This window comes from Salvelinus alpinus, chromosome 16, assembly GCF_045679555.1.
Source record: "Salvelinus alpinus chromosome 16, SLU_Salpinus.1, whole genome shotgun sequence".
Lineage (NCBI taxonomy): Eukaryota > Metazoa > Chordata > Actinopteri > Salmoniformes > Salmonidae > Salvelinus > Salvelinus alpinus.
In genome coordinates, this window is record NC_092101.1 from 49,403,333 (window position 1) to 49,429,127 (window position 25,795).

The 25,795-nt window shown below is 41.7% G+C and overlaps 1 protein-coding gene across 1 annotated transcript in view; it reads right to left on the reverse strand.

The window, feature by feature from the left end:
* Positions 1-21,450, reverse strand: part of lmo4b (LIM domain only 4b) — a 37,168-nt gene extending 15,718 nt beyond the window's left edge. Inside the window, exons 1-3 of the mRNA XM_071346520.1 lie at positions 20,890-21,450; positions 16,836-17,076; positions 270-366 (exon numbers count right to left, since the gene is read on the reverse strand). Of these exons, the coding sequence (XP_071202621.1) occupies positions 270-366; positions 16,836-17,071 (333 nt within the window). The 5' untranslated portion in view covers positions 17,072-17,076; positions 20,890-21,450. The remainder of the gene's footprint in view (positions 1-269; positions 367-16,835; positions 17,077-20,889) is intronic.
* Between the last annotated feature and the right edge of the window lie 4,345 nt (positions 21,451-25,795).

Here is a 25,795-nt window from a genome sequence, read left to right on the forward strand (position 1 = left end):
GTTACCAAGTGACTAGAAGTAGGTTCACAGTTTTAAAACGCTAATGCTGATAATGGATACATGATACTGCTGTGGGATTTCTATCAGAGTTATATGAGGTCAGGGGTCATTAGACATCAAAGACACCGTGTGGATTTCTCCAATAAGATATTATCTATTTTTGTTTTGTTTTCCCCTGTTGCATAACGCTTTAAAATGTTTTGCATGTCCTAAAGAACATGACCCAGGTTAGGTGTTAAAGGAGGTCAGAGGTCAGAGGGAGGGCTCACCTTGAGATGGTACACATTGCCTTGTGCCCTCATGACCAGTTCACTGGCTGGAATGGACTGGCCACAAGCACTGCATGCCCCACTGTTCCCAAATAACCTGGAGGAGAGAAGACACATTAGAAATACAACCATTGACATCACGTTTACCTGTAAATTCACCTGTACATTCACCTGTAAATTCACCTGTAAATTCAACTGTAAATTCACCTGTACATTCAACTGTAAATTCACCTGTACATTCACCTGTACATTCACCTGTAAATTCAACTGTAAATTCACCTGTACATTCACCTGTACATTCACCTGTAAATTCACCTGTAAATTCCCTGTACATTCACCTGTACATTCACCTGTAAATTCACCTGTACATTCACCTGTAAATTCACCTGTAAATTCCCTGTACATTCACCTGTACATTCACCTGTAAATTCACCTGTAAATTCCCTGTAAATTCACCTGTACATTCACCTGTACATTCACCTGTAAATTCACCTGTACATTCACCTGTAAATTCACCTGTAAATTCACCTGTAAATTCCCTGTAAATTCACCTGTACATTCCAATCCGTTTTACTCCATAGACGGAAGGCCCTACTGAACTGGGGAGAATTGAAAGGAAGCAGTGTAAAAGTCCCATATAAAATGCAATAATAATAATAATGTTTTGGCTGTAATCTGATGTAGATATTAACAGAGTACCATGTTGCAAAAATGTATTCAGAGTTCTGATTTGTTTTCCTGTGTTTGACTTTTATTCCCACTATGCCAGGATTTAAATGACTTCGAGCCTCATGGAAAAGGCAATGACGGACACACACACACCCAACAAAATTGATATTTATGTAATAAAGAAAAACATAGGAATACTAGGAAACCAAATAAAACCTCCTGCTACTATGCCCGCCTGCTCTCCAGAAGCTTCTAGCGACTGTAACTATGTATTACCTTTCGCAGGGCATTTTTCTTGCTTCCTGATAATAACTAGGAACATAAGCAATCAGGGCCTGTAAGAGGATTTGATTGTACATCTAGGCGGAGACATAGTGCTTTTGCCATTAGGACTTGGGTAGAATGCTCTGTCAGTAGCCGGGTTTCCATTAGAAACCTGCAGCTACTGGGGTTGATATATAATGTGCATGGGTTAACCTTTTCAATCATGGTGTCAACACTTTGGATTTGCTTCTGCTCATCTCTTTCATCCCTAACCTCGCCACTCTTTCTCTCTCTCTCTCTGTCTGTCTCTCTCTTCCTCTCTCTCTCTGTCTGTCTGTCACTCTCTTTTCCTCTCCCTCTCTCTTTCTCGCTCCTTCTCTCTCTCTCTCTCTCTCTCTCTCTCTCTCTTTCTCCCTCTCCCTTTCTCTCTCCCTCTCTCTCTGTCTGTCTGTCTGTCTGTCTCCCTCTCTCCCTCTTTCGCTCTTGCTCCTTCTCTCTCTCTCTCTCTCTCTCTCTCTCTCTCTTCTCATCTCTCTCTCCCTCTCTTGATAATGAAATGCTTGCTCCAACTTCCCTTCTATCTGCCTTCTGAGTCCACAATTTAGATTACTTCATCTCGCCGAGCAACAAACTGAATGAAATTTCGATTTGAGCAGAAAGTAATTTACTGGGATCTGGCCCCATTTGTCATCATATCTCACCGGGTGTTTGCTCTATCACTGCACTTATGCAATCAAATAAGACCACAGCATCTGACATGCTCAGGAGAGAGAGAGAGAGGGGGAAAGAGGGAGGGGAGGAGAGGGGAGGGGAGGGGAGGGGAGAGAGGGGGCGAGGAAGGGAGGGGAGAGGACGGGAGAGAGGAGGAAGGAAGGATAGAGAGAGGGATAGAGAGAGGGGGAAGAGGGAGGAGAGGGAGGGAGGGGAGGGGAGAGAGGGGGCGAGGAAGGGAGGGGAGAGGACGGGAGAGAGGAGGAAGGAAGGATAGAGAGAGAGGGGGAAAGAGGGAGGAGAGGGAGGGAGGGGAGGGGAGGGGAGGGGAGAGAGGGGGCGAGGAAGGGAGGGGAGAGGACGGGAGAGAGGGGGGAGAGGAGGGAGGGAGAGGAGGGAGGGGAGGGGAGGGGAGGGAGGGGAGGGGAGGGGAGGGAGGTTAACATTCGTGTATGTGGATCCGAAGATGAAGATGTTCAGCCTAAATCGCAGATGAGGAATATATTTGTGATCGTTTATTCTTGAACTCTTAAAATGTATTCAAAAATTAAATGAGATGAATGATGTTATTCATTAGGAATATTCTGAGCAATATTCTTGTAGGAGTCTGTACCTATTTTGTCCACAAACAAATTAATTAAATAGTGGACAAATGACACCAAGTACTGTAGGAGTCACAAACCTGGTTCAGCTGTCCCCTCTCTGACTGACTGTTGTTGTTAAATGTATTGACATAGAGTGACAGAGACTTCATTGGAAAGGGAACCACTAAAATGGCTTTCAATAGGAAGCTGAAGAAACACATTTTGTCTTGGCATCGATTGAAAGGGCTCAATCAAAACTCCATTTCAAAAAGGAATTAGCTGGACAACTGTTGTGACAACACTGCCGCCATTTCAGGGCCTTAGCCGGGGTACACATAGTGTGTGTGTGTGTGTGTGTGTATGTGTGTAGGAAGAGGAGAGGGATATCTTTGTTTTAACACTACAGAAAAGCATCACAATGTTATCTCTTATATTATCTACGCTGTTCAATTCCAGACGTAAGTAATTAGGTTTGGTGTATAGACAAACACAATCACAAAAAAAAAAAGTTGGATACTGTAAATCTTCCAATCCATTGTTCTTATAGCCTTACAGGGAGACATTTCACCAACAGGAAGTGCTGTTGTCAAAAAACCACACACAACACATAAAACACTCTTAAGTTATAGGAAAATGGTCATATTTGATTGGATATAAGAAAAGTGCAGTGACGGGTGCACAAACACTCGGTGAGATAGAAACAGGAATGAAAATGACACTTTGTTCTGTTTGTTTCTACAGCTGTGTGCAAATACTGTGTGTTAACATCTTGTTTGACACTACCAGGCCTCATTCACTCTGACCCTGACCACATAGGAGACATGGTACACTGCAGCACAGCTCTTCTCATCTGTGTATTTCCCAGTATAACAACATTTAGCCAGTGTTCATGTCTTTTAAAGGGGCGGTTTAAACAAAGAAAATAAAGACTTTTCTGCCCTCCGTCCATTCTTCCTTTTCCTTTCGTCTCCCCATCGCTGGGTCTCTATACATTGTAGGTTCATCACCAGGCAGGGATAGCTGCTGATAGTATTTGATTTAAAGGGCTGCTCAACGAAGTTGCTATCAGTCTGGACTTGGACTTTAATGGTCTCTGTTTTCCATTGAGCTGCTGTATTGGGGTGGAGGTTATAGAGGAGATGAGGGGATGACGGGAGAGGACAGGGGGAGAGAAGGGGGTGATGGGAGAGGACAGGGGGAGAGAAGGGGATGATGGGAGAGGACAGGGGGAGAGAAGGGGATGATGAGAGAGGACAGGGGGAGAGAAGGGGATGACGGGAGAGGACAGGGGGAGAGAAGGGGATGATGGGAGAGGACAGGGGGAGAGAAGGGGATGACGGGGGAGGACAGGGGGAGAGAAGGGGATGATGGGAGAGGACAGGGGGAGAGAAGGGGATGATGGGAGAGGACAGGGGGAGAGAAGGGGATGACGGGAGAGGACAGGGGGAGAGAAGGGGATGATGGGAGAGGACAGGGGGAGAGAAGGGGATGATGGGAGAGGACAGGGGGAGAGAAGGGGATGATGAGAGAGGACAGGGGGAGAGAAGGGGATGACGGGAGAGGACAGGGGGAGAGAAGGGGATGATGGGAGAGGACAGGGGGAGAGAAGGGGATGACGGGAGAGGACAGGGGGAGAGAAGGGGATGATGGGAGAGGACAGGGGGAGAGAAGGGGATGATGGGAGAGGACAGGGGGAGAGAAGGGGATGACGGGAGAGGACAGGGGGAGAGAAGGGGATGATGGGAGAGGACAGGGGGAGAGAAGGGGATGACGGGAGAGGACAGGGGGAGAGAAGGGGATGACGGGAGAGGACAGGGGGAGAGAAGGGGATGACGGGAGAGGACAGGGGGAGAGAAGGGGATGATGGGAGAGGACAGATTGAGGGGATGACGGGAGAGGACAGGGGGAGAGAAGGGGATGACGGGAGAGGACAGAGGGAGAGAAGGGGATGACGGGAGAGGACAGGGGGAGAGAAGGGGATGATGGGAGAGGACAGAGGGAGAGAAGGGGATGACGGGAGAGGACAGGGGGAGAGAAGGGGATGATGGGAGAGGACAGGGGGAGAGAAGGGGATGATGGGAGAGGACAGGGGGAGAGAAGGGGATGACGGGAGAGGACAGGGGGAGAGAAGGGGATGATGGGAGAGGACAGGGGGAGAGAAGGGGATGACGGGAGAGGACAGGGGGAGAGAAGGGGATGACGGGAGAGGACAGGGGGAGAGAAGGGGATGACGGGAGAGGACAGGGGGAGAGAAGGGGATGACGGGAGAGGACAGGGGGAGAGAAGGGGATGATGGGAGAGGACAGATTGAGGGGATGACGGGAGAGGACAGGGGGAGAGAAGGGGATGACGGGAGAGGACAGGGGGAGAGAAGGGGATGATGGGAGAGGACAGAGGGAGAGAAGGGGATGACGGGAGAGGACAGGGGGAGAGAAGGGGATGACGGGAGAGGACAGGGGGGAGATGAGGGGATGACTTGAGAGGACAGAAGGGGATGATGGGAGAGGACAGGGGGGAGATGAGGGGATGACGGGAGAGGACAGGGGGAGAGAAGGGGATGACGGGAAAGGACAGGATGACAGGACAGGGGGAGAGAAGGGGATGAGGAAGTCCCAGGTCAGTATAATTCAGGTCTGGGGACTTTAGCAACATGACTGGTTTTCAGTTAATTTCCCTCCAAATCAGAGGTTCAGAGGTTTTCAATGGGTTCCTTTGTTGTTTTTCAAGCACTTTGCCTGAACAATCAATCACATGACATGGGAGGATGGTTTTGTCAACCAACATGGGGGGGCTATGTGGTGATTTTATTTGTGTTTCCCTCCCTGTTCCCCTCCCACGCAAGTGATCTGAATAAGAGACACTACAAGATAGCGTATGTCTTTCATTAAAAGATCATTTGGTGCTGTCTACTGTCTGTCTATAAGAGACTACCGGATTTCAGCTCTGACTGAGTGTGCCAGGTGATTTGAAATATAGCATCGCAGCTTGTTGTGTTGTTAGGCTGTCTGGCAAATGCATAGCCTCGTTCCGCCGCTCGCTGAGGCTTTTTGAAGCAACGGTGAAATAACCACACAACAATGATTTCCGCGTCATAGTCCATTAAAAAATGCCTCTCTACATCGTCAGCCAAAGCACCTTAAAAGCACTAAGGCCATATTGATACTTAAACAGGGCTTTACATAATGACAAGAGCTGTATTAGAGTGAGAGAGGTTGGGAGGGGGGAGGTGTTGAGAGGAGAGGGGAGGGGGGAGGAGAGAGGAAGGGGGGGGGGGGTGACGGGGGTGGGGGGATCAGCCAATTACACTTGGTTAATTTAGAGTAACAGATCTGGCCCCTGGTGAATTGAAGGCCTTGAATTAATTCTGTTATGACAAATCAAGATAAACGTTTTGCCTAAATTGCATGCGATTTAATTAATTTCTGAAATCCCGGTTCTTTCCCTTTTCCCTAATACTTCACATGTTCCTGTTGCTGTCATAGTGCTGCAGACTTCAAAGTGATATTAAAGAACCAACTATTACATTTACCTAGCAGCACATTCTGCTAGAAAAGTGCCATTTAATTACCTTGTCTCTATTCAATTAAAGGGACAGTGTTGATTTTACGTCCAAATCCAGCCGACACGATTGCTACGCTAGATAAATTAATTATTTCTCTCTCTCTCTCTTCACTGAAACCAACCCACACAAATAATAGCACCTCTGATTTAAACACAACAGTAAGTAAAGCGAGGTTATTTCACACAGACAGAGACAAACGGATACCTTAAATGTACCTTAATCCCTCCCTATATATATATATATACAGCACGACTTTTGACCAGAGAGCAAAAGAGGTCTATGGGTCCTGGTCAAATGTAATGTACTACATAGAGAATAGGGCAGGGGGTATTCAACTCTGACCCTACGAGTTCCTGCTGGTTTTCTGTTCTACCTGACTATTAATTGCACACACCTGGTATCCCAGATCTAAATCAGTCCCTGATTAGAGGGGGAACAATGTAAAAAATAAAATAAAATGCAGTGGAACTGTCTTGGAGGTCCGCAGTTGAGTTTGAGGGGAATAGGGTGTAATGGGTCCTGGTCATAAGTAGTGCACTATACAGGGGATAGGTTGCAATGTACCCTGACAGCCCTACAGAGTGACAGCGTTTGGCCCTGTACACAGTGTTTGTGGTGTGTCTTCCTGTGTGATTGATGGTGAATGGCTATCATCTCAGGTCAGGCACGTCTCCCATTAGAAGTAATGTGATGCATTTTCACTCATGCGTCACGATCAATGTGGAGCGGTTTTCACATCAGCTTTATTAATAAAAGTAAGAGATATAACTCCATTATTTATACTGCAAGAGCAATTTAATAATCCATTACAAGATGAGACCCAGAAAAAACTGAGACCCAGAAAAAACTGGCCTTCACAATAATCCCCCCTTTTCTCTCTCTCTTTCATTCTACCCCTTTCTCTATCTCCATCTCTCTCCATCTCTCTCTCGTTCTCTCAAAAGCCAATTTGGTTAATTAAATGTTTTGTTTGTTAGATGTGTGGACACGTCATTGGAAGTAGAGAGGAGGGAGGAAGGAGAGGAGGGAGAGGGAGAAGGGAGAGGAGGGAGTAGAGAGGAGGGAGAGGAGGGAGAGGGGAGGAGGGAGTAGAGAGGGGAGGAGGTAGAGGAGGGAGTAGAGAGGAGGGAGAGGAGGGAGAGGGGAGGAGGGAGTAGAGAGGCGAGGAGGGAGAGGAGGGAGTAGAGAGGAGGGAGAGGAGGGAGTAGAGAGGAGGGAGAGGAGGGAGTAGAGAGGAGGGAGTAGAGAGGATGGAGAGGAGGGAGGGGGGAGGGAGAGGAGGGAGTAGAGAGGAGGAGGAGGGGAGGTAGAGGAGGGAGTAGAGAGGAGGGAGAGGAGGGAGAGGGGAGGAGGGAGTAGAGAGGGGAGGAGGGAGAGGAGGGAGTAGAGAGGAGGGAGAGGAGGGAGTAGAGAGGAGGGAGTAGAGAGGATGGAGAGGAGGGAGGGGGGAGGGAGAGGAGGGAGTAGAGAGGAGGAGGAGGGGAGAAGGGAGAGGAGTGGAGGAAGAGGAGGGAGTAGAGGAGAGGGGAGGAGGAAGTAGAGAGGAGGATGAGGGGAGGAGGGAGAGGAGTGGGGGAAGAGGAGGGAGTAGAGAGGAGAGGGGAGGAGGGAGAGGAGGGAGAGGGGAGGAGAGGAGGAAGTAGAGAGGAGAGGGGAGAGAGGAGGAAAAGGGGAGGGGAGGAGAGGATGGAGAGGGGAGGGGAGGAGAGGAGGGAGTAGAGAGGAGAGGAGAGGGGAGGAGGGAGAGGGGCCGAGAGGAGGAGGGAGAGGAGGGAGGGAGAGGAGAGGAGAGGAGAGGAGAGGAGGGGAGGGGGGGGGGGGAGAGGAGGTGAGAGGAGAGGAGAGGAGAGGAGAGGAGCCTGAGAGCAGATCTCATTAGATAAAACCCATCAGGACTAAAGCTAAATGAAGGGGGACTCTAATTAAAGACTTTAATTGTGTGGACTTACTGTCAGATGTTTTTTTCTAACCTGCTTTCCTTTCCTTATCTCTCCTCAAATCACAGGCTAGTCTAGTGCAGAGACAGGCAGGGAGTCTGTCCCCAATGGTCCCCTATTCCCTTTATAGTGCTCTGGTCAAAAGTAGTGGTAGTGCACTATAAAGGGCATAGAGTGCTGTTTGGGAAGCCTGTGTTTCAGCTCCTCTCCCCTCTACCACCTAGCTCTCCTTACAAGTGGCAAAGTGTGTCCTCTTTTCCATCTATCCCTTCCTCTCTATTTAAATTATGTTGTAGTGCCATTATGAATGGAGTGACCCATTGACTTGATCCTTGTTGATGAGGAGCTAGGTGGGGAGAGGAGAGACACAGGCCCTCATCATCCCTGGAGGTCTGTTTACGGTGTATAGTAAGGTGTATTAAAGGATGGTGCATTAAAGTGCGGTGTATTATAGTACGGTGTATTATAGTATGGTGCATTACAGTGCGGTTTATTATAGTACGGTGTATTATAGTATGGTGAATTAAAGTGCGGTTTATTATAGCACGGTGTATTATAGTATGGTGCATTACAGTATGGTGTAGTATAGTATGGTGCATTAAAGTATGGTGTATTATAGTATGGTGTATTATTGTATGGTGCATTATAGTACAGTGCATTAAAGTATGGTGTATTAAAGTATGGTGCATTACAGTATGGTGTAGTATAGTATGGTGCATTAAAGTATGGTGTATTATAGTACGGTGCATTATAGTATGGTGTATTATAGTATGGTGCATTAAAGTATGGTGTAGTATAGTATGGTGTATTATAGTATGGTGCATTACAGTATGTGTAGTATAGTATGGTGCATTAAAGTATGGTGTATTATAGTATGGTGTATTATAGTATGGTGCATTATAGTACAGTGCATTAAAGTATGGTGTATTAAAGTATGGTGCATTACAGTATGGTGTAGTATAGTATGGTGCATTAAAGTATGGTGTATTATAGTACGGTGTATTATAGTATGGTGTATTATAGTATGGTGCATTAAAGTATGGTGTATTATAGTACAGTGCATTAAAGTATGGTTTATTATAGTATGGTGCATTAAAGTATGGTGTAGTATAGTATGGTGCATTAAAGTATGGTGTATTATAGTATGGTGTACTATAGTAGTGTATTATAGTATAGTGTATTATATTATGGTGTATTATAGCCGTGTATTGTAGTATGGTGTGTTATAGTGTGGTGTATTATAGCATGGTGTATTATAGTAGTGTATTATATTATGGTGTATAGTATGGTGTATTATAGTACGGTGTATTATAGCACGGTGTATTATAGTACGGTGTTTTATAGTATGGTGTATAGTACAGTGTATTTTAGTATGGTGTATTATAGAATGGTGTATAATAGTAGTGTATTATAGTATGGTGTATTATATTATGGTGTATTATATCATGGTGTATAGTATGGTGTATTATATTACGGTGTATTATAGCACGGTGTATTATAGTACGGTGTTTTATAGTATGGTGTATAGTACAGTGTATTTTAGTATGGTGTATTATAGAATGGTGTATAATAGTAGTGTATTATAGTATGGTGTATTATATTATAGTATGGTGTATAGTATGGTGTATTATATTATGGTGTATTATATTATGGTACACAGTATGGTGTATTATAGTATGGTGTATTATATTATGGTGTATTATAGTATGGTGTATAGTACAGTATATTATGGTGTATAGTATGGTGTATTATATTATGGTGCCCAGTATGGAGTATTATATTATGGTGTATAGTATGGTGTATTATAGTAGTGTATTATAGTACGGCGTATTATATTATGGTGTATAGTATGGTGTATTATAGTATGGTGCATTATAGAATGGTGTATTTAATTATGGTGTATTATAGTATGGTGTATTATAGTATGGTGCATTATAGTACAGTGCATTATAGTATGGTGTATTATAGTATGGTGCATTATAGTATGGTGCATTATAGTATGGTGCATTATAGTATGGTGTATTATAGTATGGTGCATTATAGTACAGTGCATTATAGTATGGTGTATTATAGTATGGTGCATTATAGTATGGTGCATTATAGTATGGTGCATTATAGTATGGTGTATTATAGTATGGTGTATTATAGTACGGTGTATTATAGTATGGTGTATTATAGTATGGTGCATTATAGTATGGTGTATTATAGTATGGTGCATTATAGTATGGTGCATTATAGTATGGTGCATTATAGTATGGTGCATTATAGTATGGTGTATAGTACAGTGCATTATAGTATGGTGCTTGGTATTTAACTAGGCAAGTCAGTTAAGAACAAATTCTTATTTTCAATGACAGCCTAGGAACAGTGGGTTAACTGCCTTTTTCAGGGGCAGAACAACAGATTTTTAACTTTTCAGCTCAGGGATTCGATCTTGCAACCTTTCGGTTACTAGTCTAACGCTCTAACCACTAGGCTACCTGCTTACCTGCCGTATGGTGTACAGTGTATTACAGTATGGTGTATTATAGTACAGTGTATTACAGTATGGTGCATTATAGTACGGTGTGTTATAATATGGTGCATATTAAAGTGTATTATAGTACGGTGTATAGTATGGTGTACAATATGGTGTATTCAAGTTTGATAGATTCTAGTATGGTTTATAGTATGGTGTATAGTACAGTATACAGTATTGTGTATTATAGTACAGTACATAGCATGGTGTATAGTATGGTGTATTATAGTAGGGTGTGATATAGTATAGTCTATAGTGTGGTGCATTATTGTACGGTGTATTATAGAGCAGTATATAGTACAGTGTATAGTACAGTGTATTATATTATGGTGTATAGTACGGTCTATAGTACAGTGTATAGTATGTGTATTAAAATACGGTGTATTATAGTATGGTGTATTATAGTACAGTGTATTATAACACAGTATATAGTACAGTGTACATTACGGTGTATATTATGTGTATTATAATATGATGTATAGTACGGTATATTGTACAATGTATTACAGAATGGAGTATAGAATGGTGTATAGTATGGTGTACAGTACAGTGTATTATAGTATGCTGTATAGTATGGTGTATTATAGTATGGTTTATAGCACAGTGCATTATAGTATGGTGTATAGTTTTGTGTATTATAGTACGGTGTATTATAGTACGGTGTAATATAGTACAGTGTATAGCATGGTGTATTATAGTAAGTTGTACAGTACAGTGTATTATAGCATGGTACATAGTACAGTGTATAGTATGATGTATTATAAATGGTGTATTATAGTATGGTGTATTATAGTATGGTGTATTATAGTACAGCGTATTATAGTATGGTGTATAGTACAGTGTATTATTGTACGGTGTATTATAGTACATTGTATTATAGTATGGTGTATTATAGTATGGCGTATTATAGTATGGTGTATTATAGTATGGTGTATTATAGTATGGTGTATAGTACGGTGTATCACAGTACGGTGTATTATAGTACAGTGTAATATAGTATGGTGTATTATAGTATGGTGTATTATAGTATGGTGTATAGGACGGTGTATTACAGTACGGTGTATTATAGTATGGTGTATGGTATGGTGTATTATAGTATGGCGTATAGTACAGTGTATTATAGTACAGTGTATTATAGTATGGTGCATAGTATAGTGTATAGTATGATGTATTATAAATGGTGTATTATAGTACGGTGTATAGTACAGTGTATTATAGTATGGTGTATTATAGTATGGTGTATAGTATGGTGTATTATAGTACGGTGTATTATAGTATGGTGTATTATAGTATGGTGTATAGTATTGTGTATTATAGTACGGTTTATTATAGTATGGTGTATTATAGTATGGTGTATAGTATTGTGTATTATAGTATGGTGTATTATAGTACGGTGTATTATAGTGTATTATAGTATGGTGTATTATAGTACGGTGTATTATAGTACGGTGTATTATAGTATGGTGTATAGTATTGTGTATTATAGTATGGTGTATTATAGTACGGTGTATTATAGTACGGTGTATTATAGTACGGTGTATCATAGTATGGTGTATTATAGTACGGTGTATTATAGTATGGTGTATTATAGTATGGTGTATTATAGTACGGTGTATTATTGTACAGGGTATTATATTATGGTGTATTACAGTACGGTGTATTATAGTATGGTGTATTATAGTATGGTGTATGGTGCATTATAGTATGGTGTATTATAGTATGGTGTATAGTATGGTATATAGTATGGTGCATTATAGTACGGTGTATTATAGTATGGTGTATTATAGTATGGTGCATTATAGTACGGTGTATAGTATGGTGTATAGTATTGTGTATTGTAGTACGGTGTATTATAGTACGGTGTATTATAGTATGGTGTATTATAGTATGGTGTATTATAGTATGGTGTATTATAGTATGGTGTATAGTATGGTGTATTATAGTATGGTGTATTATAGTATGGTGTATTATAGTATGGTGCATTATAGTACGGTGTATAGTATGGTGTATAGTATGGTGTATAGTATTGTGTATTGTAGTACGGTGTATTATAGTACGGTGTATTATAGTATGGTGTATTATAGTACGGCGTATTATAGTACGGTGTATAGTATGGTGTATTATAGTACGGCGTATTATAGTACGGCGTATTATAGTACAGTGTATTATATTATGGTATATAGTATGGTGTTTTACCTGCTCTCCAGGACACCTACACCACCCGATGTCACAGGAAGGCCAAAAAGATCATCAAGGACAACAACCACCCGAGCCACTGCCTGTTCACCACGCTATCATCCAGAAGGCGAGGTCAGTACAGGTGCATCAAAGCTGGGACCGAGAGACTGAAAAACAGCTTCTATCTCAAGGCCATCATACTGTTAAACAGCCATCACTAACATTGAGTGGCTGCTGCCAACATACTGACTCAAATCTCTAGCCACTTTAATAATTAAAAATTGGATGTAATAAATGTATCACTAGTCACTTTAAACAATGCCACTTTATATAATGTTTACATAGCCTACATTACTCATCTCATATCTATATACTGTATTCTATACCATCTACTGCATCTTGCCTATGCTGCACGGCCATCGCTCATCCATATATTTATATGTACATATTCTTATTCATTCCTTTACACTTGTGTATAAGGTAGTTGTTGTGAAATTGTTAGATTACTTGATAGATATTACTGCACGGTCGGAACTAGAAGCACAAGCATTTCGCTACACTCGCATTTACATCTGCTAACCATGTGTATGTGACCAAAAACAATTGATTTGATTTATTACAGTATGGTGTATTATAATACGGTGTATTATATTATGGTGTATAGTACTGTGTATAGTAATATGTTTATAGTATGTTTTGTAGTATAGTGTATAGTACGGTGTAAAGTACAGTGTATTATAATATGGTATATATTATGGTGTATTATCTTATGGTACATTATAGTACGATATAAAGTACGGTGTATTATAGCATGGTGTTTAGTACAGTGTAGTATACTATGGTGTATTATAGTATGGTGTATAGTATGGTGTAGTATAGTATGATGTATATTAGTACAGTGTATATTACAGTGTATTATAGTACGGTGTATTATAGTACAATGTATTATAGTATAGTGTATTATAGTACTGTGTATTATAGTACCGTGTATAGTAGTGTATTATAGTATATGTATATTACAGGGTAGTATAGTACATTGTATATTATAGTGTATTATAATATAGTGCATAGTATGGTGTATAGTATGGTGTATTATAGTAAGGTGTAGCATAGTACATTGTATAGTACATGTATTATTGTATGGTGTATAGCACAGTGTATTATATCATGGTGTATTATAGTACAGTGTATAATAGTATGGTGCATAGTATGGTCTATAGTACGGCGTATAGTAAGTGTATTATAGTATAATACAGTACGGTGTATAGTACAGTGTATAATAGTATGGTGCATAGTATGGTCTATAGTACGGCGTATAGTAAGTACATTATAGTATAATACAGTACGGTGTATAGTACAGTGTATAATAGTATGGTGTATTATGGTACGGTGTATAATAGTATAGTGTAAAGTACAGTGTATTATAGTACAATGTATAGTATGATGTATTATAGTACGGTGTATAGTACAGTGTATTATAGTACAGTGTATTACAGTACAGTGTATTATAGTACGGTGTACAGTATGGTGTATTATTGTACAGGGTATTATAGTATGGTGTATTACACTACAGTGTATAGCACAGCGTAATATAGTACGGTGTATAGTATGGTGTTTTATAGTACGTGTGTAGTACAGTGTAATATAGTACGTGTATAGTATGGTCTATAGTGTGTATAGTGTTTGTATCTACCTGCCTGTGTTGATAAGTAGCAGCAGCATGTTACTGAGTATTAACTCAATTACTAGCAGTACAGTATATTTAAAGCGTCCAGATTATAGGCATATATGATCACTGTAAAACAAAATATGCACATTTAAACTGTCCATTTCTGTAAGACAAACAATATCAGAAAATACCTCTTATTACAATAAATAACAAACTATGTTTACTGTTTGGCAATAGTCTGTAATATATATATATATACTTTTTTTTTTGTTAAGTGGTGTGACACAGTCTGAAGCTAAAAGTATTGCTAAGACACATCTACTTAATCAACTCTTGTTATTATATTGTGGTCTCTTATGAGAAATGTTCTCCTGATCCTTGCATTACACTGTGTCTCTGCCCACTGAGCGTTTTGGCTCTTCTTCGCAAGGTCAAATTGTTGAACGATCAGGCTGTCAAATCAGGCGATTCCGCATTAGCAGAATGAGACCGCCTGCCGTCATCAAGCACTAGCTGGTTAAGTGTCCCACACACTTTATATAAATATTTAAAAAGACCCTCTTTGTTAATTAAATTATCTCTTTTCTGATACACAAACTTGCCAAACAGGATGAGAAAGCCTTTTAAATTCCCCCAGTGTTAAAAGGTCACCTATGCCTGTCCTGTATAGTCTCTCCTAGCATCTCGTAAAGCAAATACAAAACCCTAGGGAACACAGCCCTTAGCCAGGCTCCCACCTTTTGCTGCTTGATGAAAAATGGCACGATGAACAAACAGACGTGCAGATGTTCTATTAGAAAAATACTGTTTTTCGTCTTGTTCTCTGTCAACATGCCAGCAAGTCAGTTTGACCTCGTTTTAAGAATAGTAACGGAGAGAATTCAACGAGGAGAGACTTTTAAACAAGGCCCCGACGTCGGGTGAATTTGTGTCACATGTTCTCAATATTCTGAATGGAAAATACATTCCATGCTTCCATACATCGTTATATAGCCTGTAACATATTTCTACAACTCCTTCATGTCATATCCATGACTTAATTAATTCTACATCTTGATAGAAGAATACATAAGGTGCACTTTTCCTACCTAGCAACACACTGTTCTCCTTTATTTTCTATTGTCCCGGAAACCAAGGCATCCCCTTTAAACCAAGGCGTCCCCTTTAAACCAAGGCGCCCCCTTTAAACCAAGGCGTCCCCTTTAAACCAAGGCGTCCCCTTTAAACCAAGGCGTCCCCTTTAAACCAAGGCGTCCCCTTTAAACCAAGGCGTCCCCTTTAAACCAAGGCGTCCCCTTTAAACCAAGGCGTCCCCTTTAAACCAAGGCGTCCCCTTTAAACCAAGGCGTCCCCTTTAAACCAAGGCGTCCCCTTTAAACCAAGGCGTCCCCTTTAAACCAAGGCGTCCCATTTAAACCAAGGCGTCCCCTTTAAACCAAGGCGTCCCCTTTAAACCAAGGCGTCCCCTTTAAACCAAGGCGCCCCCTTTAAACCAAGGCGTCCCCTTTAAACCAGGGCGTTCCCTTTAAACCAAGGCGTCCCCTTTAAACCAAGGCGTCCCCGTTAAACCAAGGCGTCCCCTTTAAACCAAGGCGTCCCATTTAAACCAAGGCGTCCCATTTAAACCAAGGCGTCCCCTTTAAACCAAGGCGTCCCCTTTAAACCAAGGCGTCCCATTTAAACCAAGGCGTCCCCTTTAAACCAAGGCGTCCCATTTAAACCAAGGCGTCCCCTTTAAACCAGGGCGTTCCCTTTAAACCAAGGTGTCCCATTTAAACCAAGGCGTCCCCTTTACACCAGGGCGTCACATTTAAACCAAGGCGTCCCATTTAAACCAAGGCGTCCCCTTTAAACCAAGGCGTCCCCTTTAAACCAAGGCGTCCCCTTTAAACCAGGGCGTCCCCTTTAAACCAGGGCGTCCCCTTTAAACCAGGGCGTCCCCTTTAAACCAGGACGTCCCCTTTAAACCAGGGCATCCCATTTAAACCAAGGCGTCCCCTTTAAACTAAGGCGTCCCCTTTAAACCAGGGCGTCACATTTATTTTTCATGACAGTAACATCCTTTTTTTGTCAGGAAATTAATGTGGGACATACATCCATCGATACAAGTTGTCATTCCAGAATAGAAAATGATAAACAGTATGTTACGGTACCTGTACACTTGCTTGAGGGCAGATCTGTACCGCACAATACACACACGCAAACAGACCAAAGCACCCAAACAGACAGAAACACACACACAAACACCCACACATGTTACCTGTATGCACCCTCGCTGAAAGGTGATCTGCACAATTCACACGCGCAGCAACAAAAACACACACACACACACACACACACACACACACACACACACACACACACACACACACACACACACACACACACACACACACAGCCGCCTGCGCCCGAGCCCTCAACCGATGTTAACACACACACTCACACACACTCCCAGCAGGCCCCGCCAGTCTCACCTGATGTAGTCGTTTCTGCAGAGGATCATGCCGCTCTTGGTGTAACAGGAGGTGCCTATCTCCCCCAGCTGGGCCTGACAGCAGGAGCACTTCAGGCATCGGCTGTGCCAGTAGCTGTCCATGGTATAGAGAAGGAAGCGGTCAGCGATCTTCCCCCCGCAGCCCGCACACCTCTTCCAGGACAGGGACCCTGCTCCCACCGGAGGGGGCTGGCTGCTACCTCCAGGATTCACCATGGTCCCTGGTGAAGAAATAACAAGAGAGACAAACATGTTGACATCAGTATTGGTCACTGGTTAAGAAATACAGACGCGATAAGGATTCCTGTTATTATTGATTTTGATGCATTGTTCCTGGTTATGAAGAAAAAACATAAGAGATTAAGAAAGTTGTTATGAGACTGGTGGTGACTGACAGGTGGTGACTAACAGATGGTGACTGTGAGATGGTGACTAACAGGTGGTGACTATGAGGTGGTGACTGACAGGTGGTGACACCTGGAACATATTAAGACAAGAAAAAGGTTGCTGACCGAAACAACAAAACAATAAACATGCAGAGGTTATAGGTCATATTTTGTTGTGTGCAGGAATTCACTTTTCTACAACCTGTAAGACAGCACTCAGAAGTTTCAGATGGGGTTTTCAGGGATCGTTAACTAAAGGATTGTTGTCTGACACAGTGCACATTGCGGTTTATGGCAGCTCATATTGAGATATTGCGGTTTATGGCAGCTCATATTGAGATATTGCGGTTTATGGCAGCTCATATTGTAACATTGCGGTTTATGGCAGCTCATATTGAAACATTACGGTTTATGGCAGCTCATATTGTAACATTGCGGTTTATGGCAGCTCATATTGAAACATTGCGGTTTATGGCAGCTCATATTGAAACATTGCGGTTTATGGCAGCTCATATTGAGATATTGCGGTTTATGGCAGCTCATATTGAAACATTGCGGTTTATGGCAGCTCATATTGTAACATTACGGTTTATGGCAGCTCATATTGAAACATTGCGGTTTATGGCAGCTCATATTGAGATATTGCGGTTTATGGCAGCTCATATTGAAACATTGCGGTTTATGGCAGCTCATATTGTAACATTACGGTTTATGGCAGCTCATATTGAGATATTGCGGTTTATGGCAGCTCATATTGTAACATTACGGTTTATGGCAGCTCATATTGTAACATTGCGGTTTATGGCAGCTCATATTGAGACATTGCGGTTTATGGCAGCTCATATTGTAACATTGCGGTTTATGGCAGCTCATATTGTAACATTACGGTTTATGGCAGCTCATATTGAAACATTACGGTTTATGGCAGCTCATATTGTAACATTGCGGTTTATGGCAGCTCATATTGAAACATTACGGTTTATGGCAGCTCATATTGTAACATTGCGGTTTATGGCAGCTCATATTGAGACATTGCGGTTTATGGCAGCTCATATTGTAACATTGCGGTTTATGGCAGCTCATATTGAAACATTGCGGTTTATGGCAGCTCATATTGAAACATTACGGTTTATGGCAGCTCATATTGTAACATTACGGTTTATGGCAGCTCATATTGAAACATTGCGGTTTATGGCAGCTCATATTGAGATATTGCGGTTTATGGCAGCTCATATTGAAACATTGCGGTTTATGGCAGCTCATATTGAAACATTGCGGTTTATGGCAGCTCATATTGAAACATTGCGGTTTATGGCAGCTCATATTGAAACATTGCGGTTTATGGCAGCTCATATTGAAACTATAAGTATTCTTCTCACACGAAAATGGTCAATAATTTTACATTTCAACTAAAAGTGTGCTTATTATTGAGATAAGACTTACATTTATTTTAACTATACTTCTAGCAAAAGTTTTATAATGGCCAATTTACAACGCAGTCACTACTTAATTTTTGTCCAAAGCAGCATTTTGGCAGCCAAGCTACAAAATAGGCCTATACATGTGAAGTTGAACCAAACTGAATTTTCAATTAGCCTACATTTGAATTCCTGGTCAACAGAGAGGCCAGTGTTGTAACAAGGTAATTAAAGTAGTGTTAAATTACGCTGTTTTCTCGGGGGTCACGTGATCAGCCACATGTAAACCACACCTCATCCTCACCAACGAGGCAACCCAGGCAGGCTGAAAAAGCTCTAGTCTGAGATAGACCGTGTCTGTAGTGTCTGTCGGTTGTTTGTGAAAGCTCCAGTTTGGGTCCGATAGCATCGGCAATGTTGTCTGTAGTCTGTAAAAGCTTTATGTTGAGTGTCTGTCTGTAGGTCGTCTGTAGTACAAACAACTGAAAGACCATATAAACCTATACCTACAGAGTGCTTTTCCAGACAAACTGTCATTGTCAAAAAAGCTTCCCAATGTGGCATCCATAAGTTATTAGCCTGTTATAGTCAGATTAATAATTCGCACAGCTTTAAAAGGACTACAGACATAAGTGTATTTATAAACAACAGTAGAACTCTTCTGTTCCTTCATCAGTGGTTAAACCTGTTCTAGGGTTATAGAGGAGAGTCATTTACTGTACTAAATCTGCACTTGATCTTTCTGACTCTCTCTCTCTTGTCGCTATCTCTCTCTCTCTCTCCCCACACACACACACACTCTCTCTCTCATCTAAATGCGGTTTCCTCCATCCATTCTGTGGTTGCGGTGTGATGTGAAGAATGTGTGTTCACTGATAACACCAAGAGCCAGAAGAACAATTAGAGCAGAGCTGCACGGGGGCCCTGCCTTTTGTTGGGCTCTTAATGGCTTTAGAACAACACATGACTCTATACCACGCTGTTCTTCACACCTGTCAACGTTCCCTTTCTATGGATGGCAGAAAGAAAGGTGGTCTGCATTGGCTTGTTATAACGGAGGGAAGACTGGGTGAACACAGGAGTGCTATTAATTGAAAAACCATAAAAGTTGTATGAGACTTTGCCTAACTCTGTCTGCAGGGGACGGACCCTATCAATGTCTAGCATGTGTTGGCGTTACAGAGAGACTCAAATCTACTGATATCACAGGCTACTATGGATTAATGTATTACATAAGACTATTACTATCCTACTATCCTATTTGTGATCATCTATTTACGCAATGCAAAACACTTTTTTGTTCAAACTGATCTGAAACGAATATATTTTAATTCTAATCCTTTCCCAATTTTCAGCATGCAAGGCAGACTTCATGGCTAGCTGAGACAAATCTTTGTTGAAAGGTAATTAGAGGAGAAGGGAAGGGGGAAAAAACGCTGCACTGAGAAAACCATTCACTAACCCCATTAGCAGAGGCTCTTAGGGACAAGCTATACCTTAGTGCTGATTAAATCTAAAAGGAGATGAATCAAAAAGCTGGCCCGAAAGTGACTCCCTGGATAAATAAGATGGGCCATGTCAAGTTTCATTCCGGGTTGGGGAAAGAGAGGACATTTGAGGGGGTAAAGCTTTTAACTTAAATGGGCTAACTCAAGTAATTACACGGACAGGCAATTTAGAAGGCAGTGAGATGGAGTCGGAGAGAAATACAAAACAGATCAGGCAACCCAGACCGGCTGCAGCCCAAGGCTAAACAAACCCCCATTCCCGTTCTGCCAATCTGATGGCTGCGTTTTAATGGAAAGCCAAAAGTAAATGGAATACACTACAGCAGACTACAGTAGAACACTGGAAAGAAGGTGTTATATTTATTGCCTGTGCCCGTGTCGAGAAAATTAAAACGTGGAAAAATAGAACGTAAGGAACATGCACGGGGTTACTTTTACGAATTCCCTTATTTGAACGCAGACTCTCGATGTTTACAAATTACAATAACATATTGACAGTACGTTTTAGAGGTTAGGTGAATTAATATAATATTAACATGATATAAAATCATACGCAAAGACGCACAATAAAAGTATAGTAATCTCTTTTTAGTGGAACCTTTCACACCCAATTGGACCTAAACCTTAATTATTGTTACGTATAACAGGCATTGTAATAAATCACATTAAAGTGCCATGATGCGACACATTCAGACCCATAACAACAATAATAAAACACCCACCTCGTTTGTCCCTTTTGAGAGTAATGATTGAATCTGTCTGTCACGTAGGTTTCTTAAAAAATGGTATAGCAACTAGGCTTGCATGGACTACTTTGGACCCCCCCCAAAAAAATAATTGTACAAGGAGTCCAGAAAACTAGACTATTGCGTAAATTACAGTGACCAGTCTATAAATCAAACGACAAACGTGAGACTTCTCCAGCGGTCCCTGTGATCGCGATTCGCGTCCTCAGAAATAGGCTGCTGTGACTGTGACTGCTGGCAATTGTAAAACGAAGGAAGCAAGGCTAATGGAGTTTTCAGATAGTATTTCCACTGGTGCCGTCCCGTTTCTTTCGTAATCAGATGCCAGTCCAACGCTGGATGATCTGCTCTACGCATGCAATAATTAATACAGAAGACCTGGCTGGCACTAAGTTTATAATGATGCACGCACAACAAAAATGTTGCGGCAATACGCGACTACTGTCCTCTCTATCTCTCTCTCTATCTCTCTCTCTCTCTTCTGTTCAACGCTACCTTGTCCCCAATGGTCGCCTGCTCTACATTTGACAGTGACAGAACGAAAATCCCAAGTAAACCTCCTCTAGTTGGATGACGTAAACCTCTCTGCAGCCAATCTACACGCGGTCCATTCAAGCGGAATAACAAATCCACCCAATCAGAAGAACGTAGTTGACTTGGACACCAAGTAAAGGAAGAAAAATGCATCTGAATGAGATATACTCGTCTTGTAGTCTACGCCGCGGGTCGAAGGAGAGAAACTCATCTTTGTACTGAGAATGGTTACCGTACAACTGTCCCTAATGGCGCCGTGAAGAGTTTCACAGTAGGTCCGTGTGTATGACACATTGTGTTTAGGAAATTAACAACCTCCAAAAAAATTGTCCAAAAAGAACAGCAACATCTCACTACGCAAAGTCATTACGCACACATTACGAACAAATATCGGATCCTTACCCAAAACATTACTCACAACATTCTTGTCTGCTTGGTTATACTTTAAAATAAGTTGCTCTTGTACATGTGTAGTACAGTAATCACACCAGTAACACCAGTGTAATAGCATTAGTGCTTTATTCAGGGCGTTTAATTAAATTCTTAACGAATATAACTTCAATGCCTTATTAGTTTTGTGTCGATCTTCATGGACTGTCAGTAGGTCTAACCACTTGGTTAGACCTACCTAAACCCCAGCCCTACCCCTTATCTTTACAAAAAAAAAAAAATGTAAAGAGTCGAGCTGTTAAAATTACAGATTGTGCCTTTCTCTTTATATGTCACGAAACAAGTTTAATTCGACCCATAGTTTATGCTTTGTACACTTTTGTAACAGGGAGAACAGCGCCATCATCTGTCAATGAAAGTAACTGCACTCTTTACAATTTACAAAATACAATAAGATGATGTTTCTGTTGTTATTAATACTGATATTTACCATGTGGCTTTTCTTTTTTCTAGTAACATATGTGTTGTATGGTATAAACCAGAGTGTTATTTTATTATTATATATTTATAGCACATTGGTGTACCTGCAGTGTCCTTCTGTTACTAACACCGAGTGTACAAAGCATTAGGAACACCTTCCTACTATTGAGTTCCAACACCCCTTTTGCCCTCAGAACAGCCTCAATTAATCGGCGCATGGACTACAAGATGTTGAAAGTGTTCCACAGGGATGCTGGTCCATGTTGACTCCAATGCTACACACAGTTGTGTCAAATTGGCTGGATGTCCTTTGGGTGGTGGACGATTCTTGATGCACACTGGAAACTGTTGAGCGTGAAAAATCCAGCAGGGTTGCAGTTCTTGACACAAACCGAGGCACCTGGCACCTACTACCATACCCCGTTCTATGGCACTTAAATCTTTTGTTGCCCCATTCACCCTCTGAATGGCACACATACACAAACCATGTCTCAGTTGTCTCAGGCCACTGCTGTGTTTGTCTTGGCTGTGTGCTTAGGCACGTTGTCCTGTTGGAAGGTGAACCTTTGCCCGAGTCTGAGGTCCTGAGCGCTCTGGAGCAGGTTTTCATCAATGATCTCGCTGTATTTTACTCTGTTCATCTTTCCCTCGATCCTGACTAGTCTCCCAGTCCCTGCCGCTGAAAAAAAAAAACACAGCATGATGCTGCCACCACCAGACTTCACCGTAGGGATGGTGCCAGGTTTCCTCCAGACGTGACACTTGGCATTCAGGCCATAGAGTTCAATATTGGTTTCATCAGAAAATAGCATCTGGTTTCTCATGGTCTGAGAGTCCTTTAGATTCCTTTTGGCAAACTCCAAGCGGGCTGTCATGTGCCTTTTACTGAGGAGTGGCTTCCGCCTGGCCACTCTACCATAAAGGCCTGATTGGTGGAGTGCTACAGAGATGGTTGTCCTCCTGGAAGGTTGTCCCATCTCCACAGAGGAACTCTGGAGCTCTGTCAGAGTGACCATCAGCTTCTTGGTCACCTCCCTGACCAAGGCCCTTCTCCACTGATTTCTCAGTTGGGCAGGGCGGCCAGCTCTAAGCAGTGGTGTAAAGTACTTTAAAGTACTACTTAAGTAGTTTTTAAGGAATCTGTACTTTACTATTTATATTTTTGACCACTTTTACTTTTAATCCACTACATTCCTGAAGAAAATAATGTACTTTTTACTCCGTACATTTTCCCTGACACCCAAAAGTACTCGTTACATTTTGAATGCTTAGCAGGACAGGAAAATTGTCTAATTATCGCACTTAAAGAGAAAATCCCTGGTCATCCCTACTGCCTCTGATCTGGAGGACTCACTAATCAGAGAACATCCCTGGTCATCCCTACTGCCTCTGATCTGGTGGACTCAGTAAATTCAAATGCTTGGTTTTTTAAAAAGATGTCTGAGTGTTGGATTGTGGCCCTGGCTATCCGTACATTAAAAAAACAAGAAAAGTGTGCTGTCTGGTTTGATTAATATAAGGAATTTGAAATTATTTATATATTTACTTTTACTTTTGATACTTAAGGATAATTTTGCAATTATATTTACTTTTGATACTTAAGTATATTTCAAACCAAATACTTTAAAAAACTTTTTCTCAAGTAGTATTTTCCCTCTACTTGAGTAATTTTCAATTAAGGTATCTTTACTTTTACTCAAGTATGACTTTGGGTCCTTTTTCCACCACTGGCTCTAGGAAGTCTTGGTGATTCCAAACTTCTTCCATTTAAGAATGATGGAGGCCACTGTGTTCTTGGGGACCTTCAATGTTGTAAATAAGCAAAGAGAAATGACAGTCCATCATTACTTTAAGACATGAAGGTCAGTCAATCCGGAAACCATTTCAAGAACTTTGAAAGTTTCTTCAAGTGCAGTCGCAAAAACCATCAAGCGCTATGATGGAACTGGCTCTCATGAGGACCGCCACAGGAAAGGAAGACCAGAGTTACCTCTGCTGCAGAGGATAAGTTCAGCCTCAGAAATTGCAGCCCAAATAAATGCTTCACAGAGTTCAAGTAACAGACACAACTCAACATCAACTGTTCAGAGGAGACTGCGTGAATCAGGCCTTCATTGTTGAATTGTTGCAAATGAACCACTACTAAAGGATACCAATAAGAAGAGACTTGCTTGGGCCAAGAAACACGAGCAATGGACATTAGACCGGTGGAAATCTGTCCTTTGGTCTGGTGAGTCCAAATTTGAGATTTTTGGTTCCAACTGCCGTGTCTCTGTGAGATGAAGAGTAGGTGAACGGATGATCTCCACATGTGTGGTTCTCACCGTGAAGCATGGAGGAGGAGGTCTGATTGTGTGGGGGTGCTTTGCTGGTGACACTGTCTGTGATTTATTTAGAATTCAAGGGACACTTAACCAGCATGGCTAGCACAGCCTTCTGCAGCGATACGCCATCCCGTCTGGTTTGCGCTCAGTGGGACTATCATTTGTTTTTCAACAGGACATTGACCCAAAACACACCTCCAGGCTGTGTAAGGGTTATTTGACCAAGAAGGAGAGTGATGGAGTGCTGCATCAGATGACCTGTCCTTCACAATCACCCGACCTCAAACCATTTGAGATAGTTTCGGATGAGTTGGATCGCATAGTGAAGGAAAAGCAGCTAACAAGTGCTCAGCATATGTGGGAACTCCTTCAAGACTGTTGGAAAAGTATTCAGGATGAAGCTGGTTGAGAAAATTGCCAAGAGTGTGTAAAACTGTCATCAAGGCAAAGGGTGGCTACTTTAAAGAATCTCAAATATAAAATATATTTTGATTTGTTAACATTTCTTGAGATTATTACATGATTCAATGTGTTATTTCATAGTTTTGATGTCTTCACTATTATTCAACAGTGTAGAAAAGAATACAAATACAGAAAAACCCTTGAATGAGTAGGTGTGTCCACACTTTTGACTGGCACAATATATATATATATATTCGGAAAGTCTTTCCACCTCTTAACTTTTTCCACATTTTGTTACGTTACAGCCTTATTCTAAAATGGATAAAAAAATATATATATAAATCTCATCAATCTTGACACAATACTCCATAATGACAAAGCGAAAAAAGTTTTTTTTTTGCAAATGTATTAAAAACGAAGAAAAAAAACATATCCTCATGTTTTGTACACTCAGCTTTCATAAAACTTCAAGTTATGAAGACAAAAGTTGTTTGACATTCAGCTTGAGCTTCTCCTTTACAAGACGCAATATATTAGACATCCAGCCCCTGGCTTCATTAACCAGACATCAGATGTGTAAAGGCTCAATATTATTACACTTAAATAATTTAATTGTCCAGGATCCAAGGAGATTGATACAACATCAGGCTGATTTCCCATCAGTACAGACAGACGATGCTAGTCCACCTCTAGAGGTTTGAGTCCCATTCTCCTTGCCATTCTCATAATACCACCTCTCACTCACTAGAACA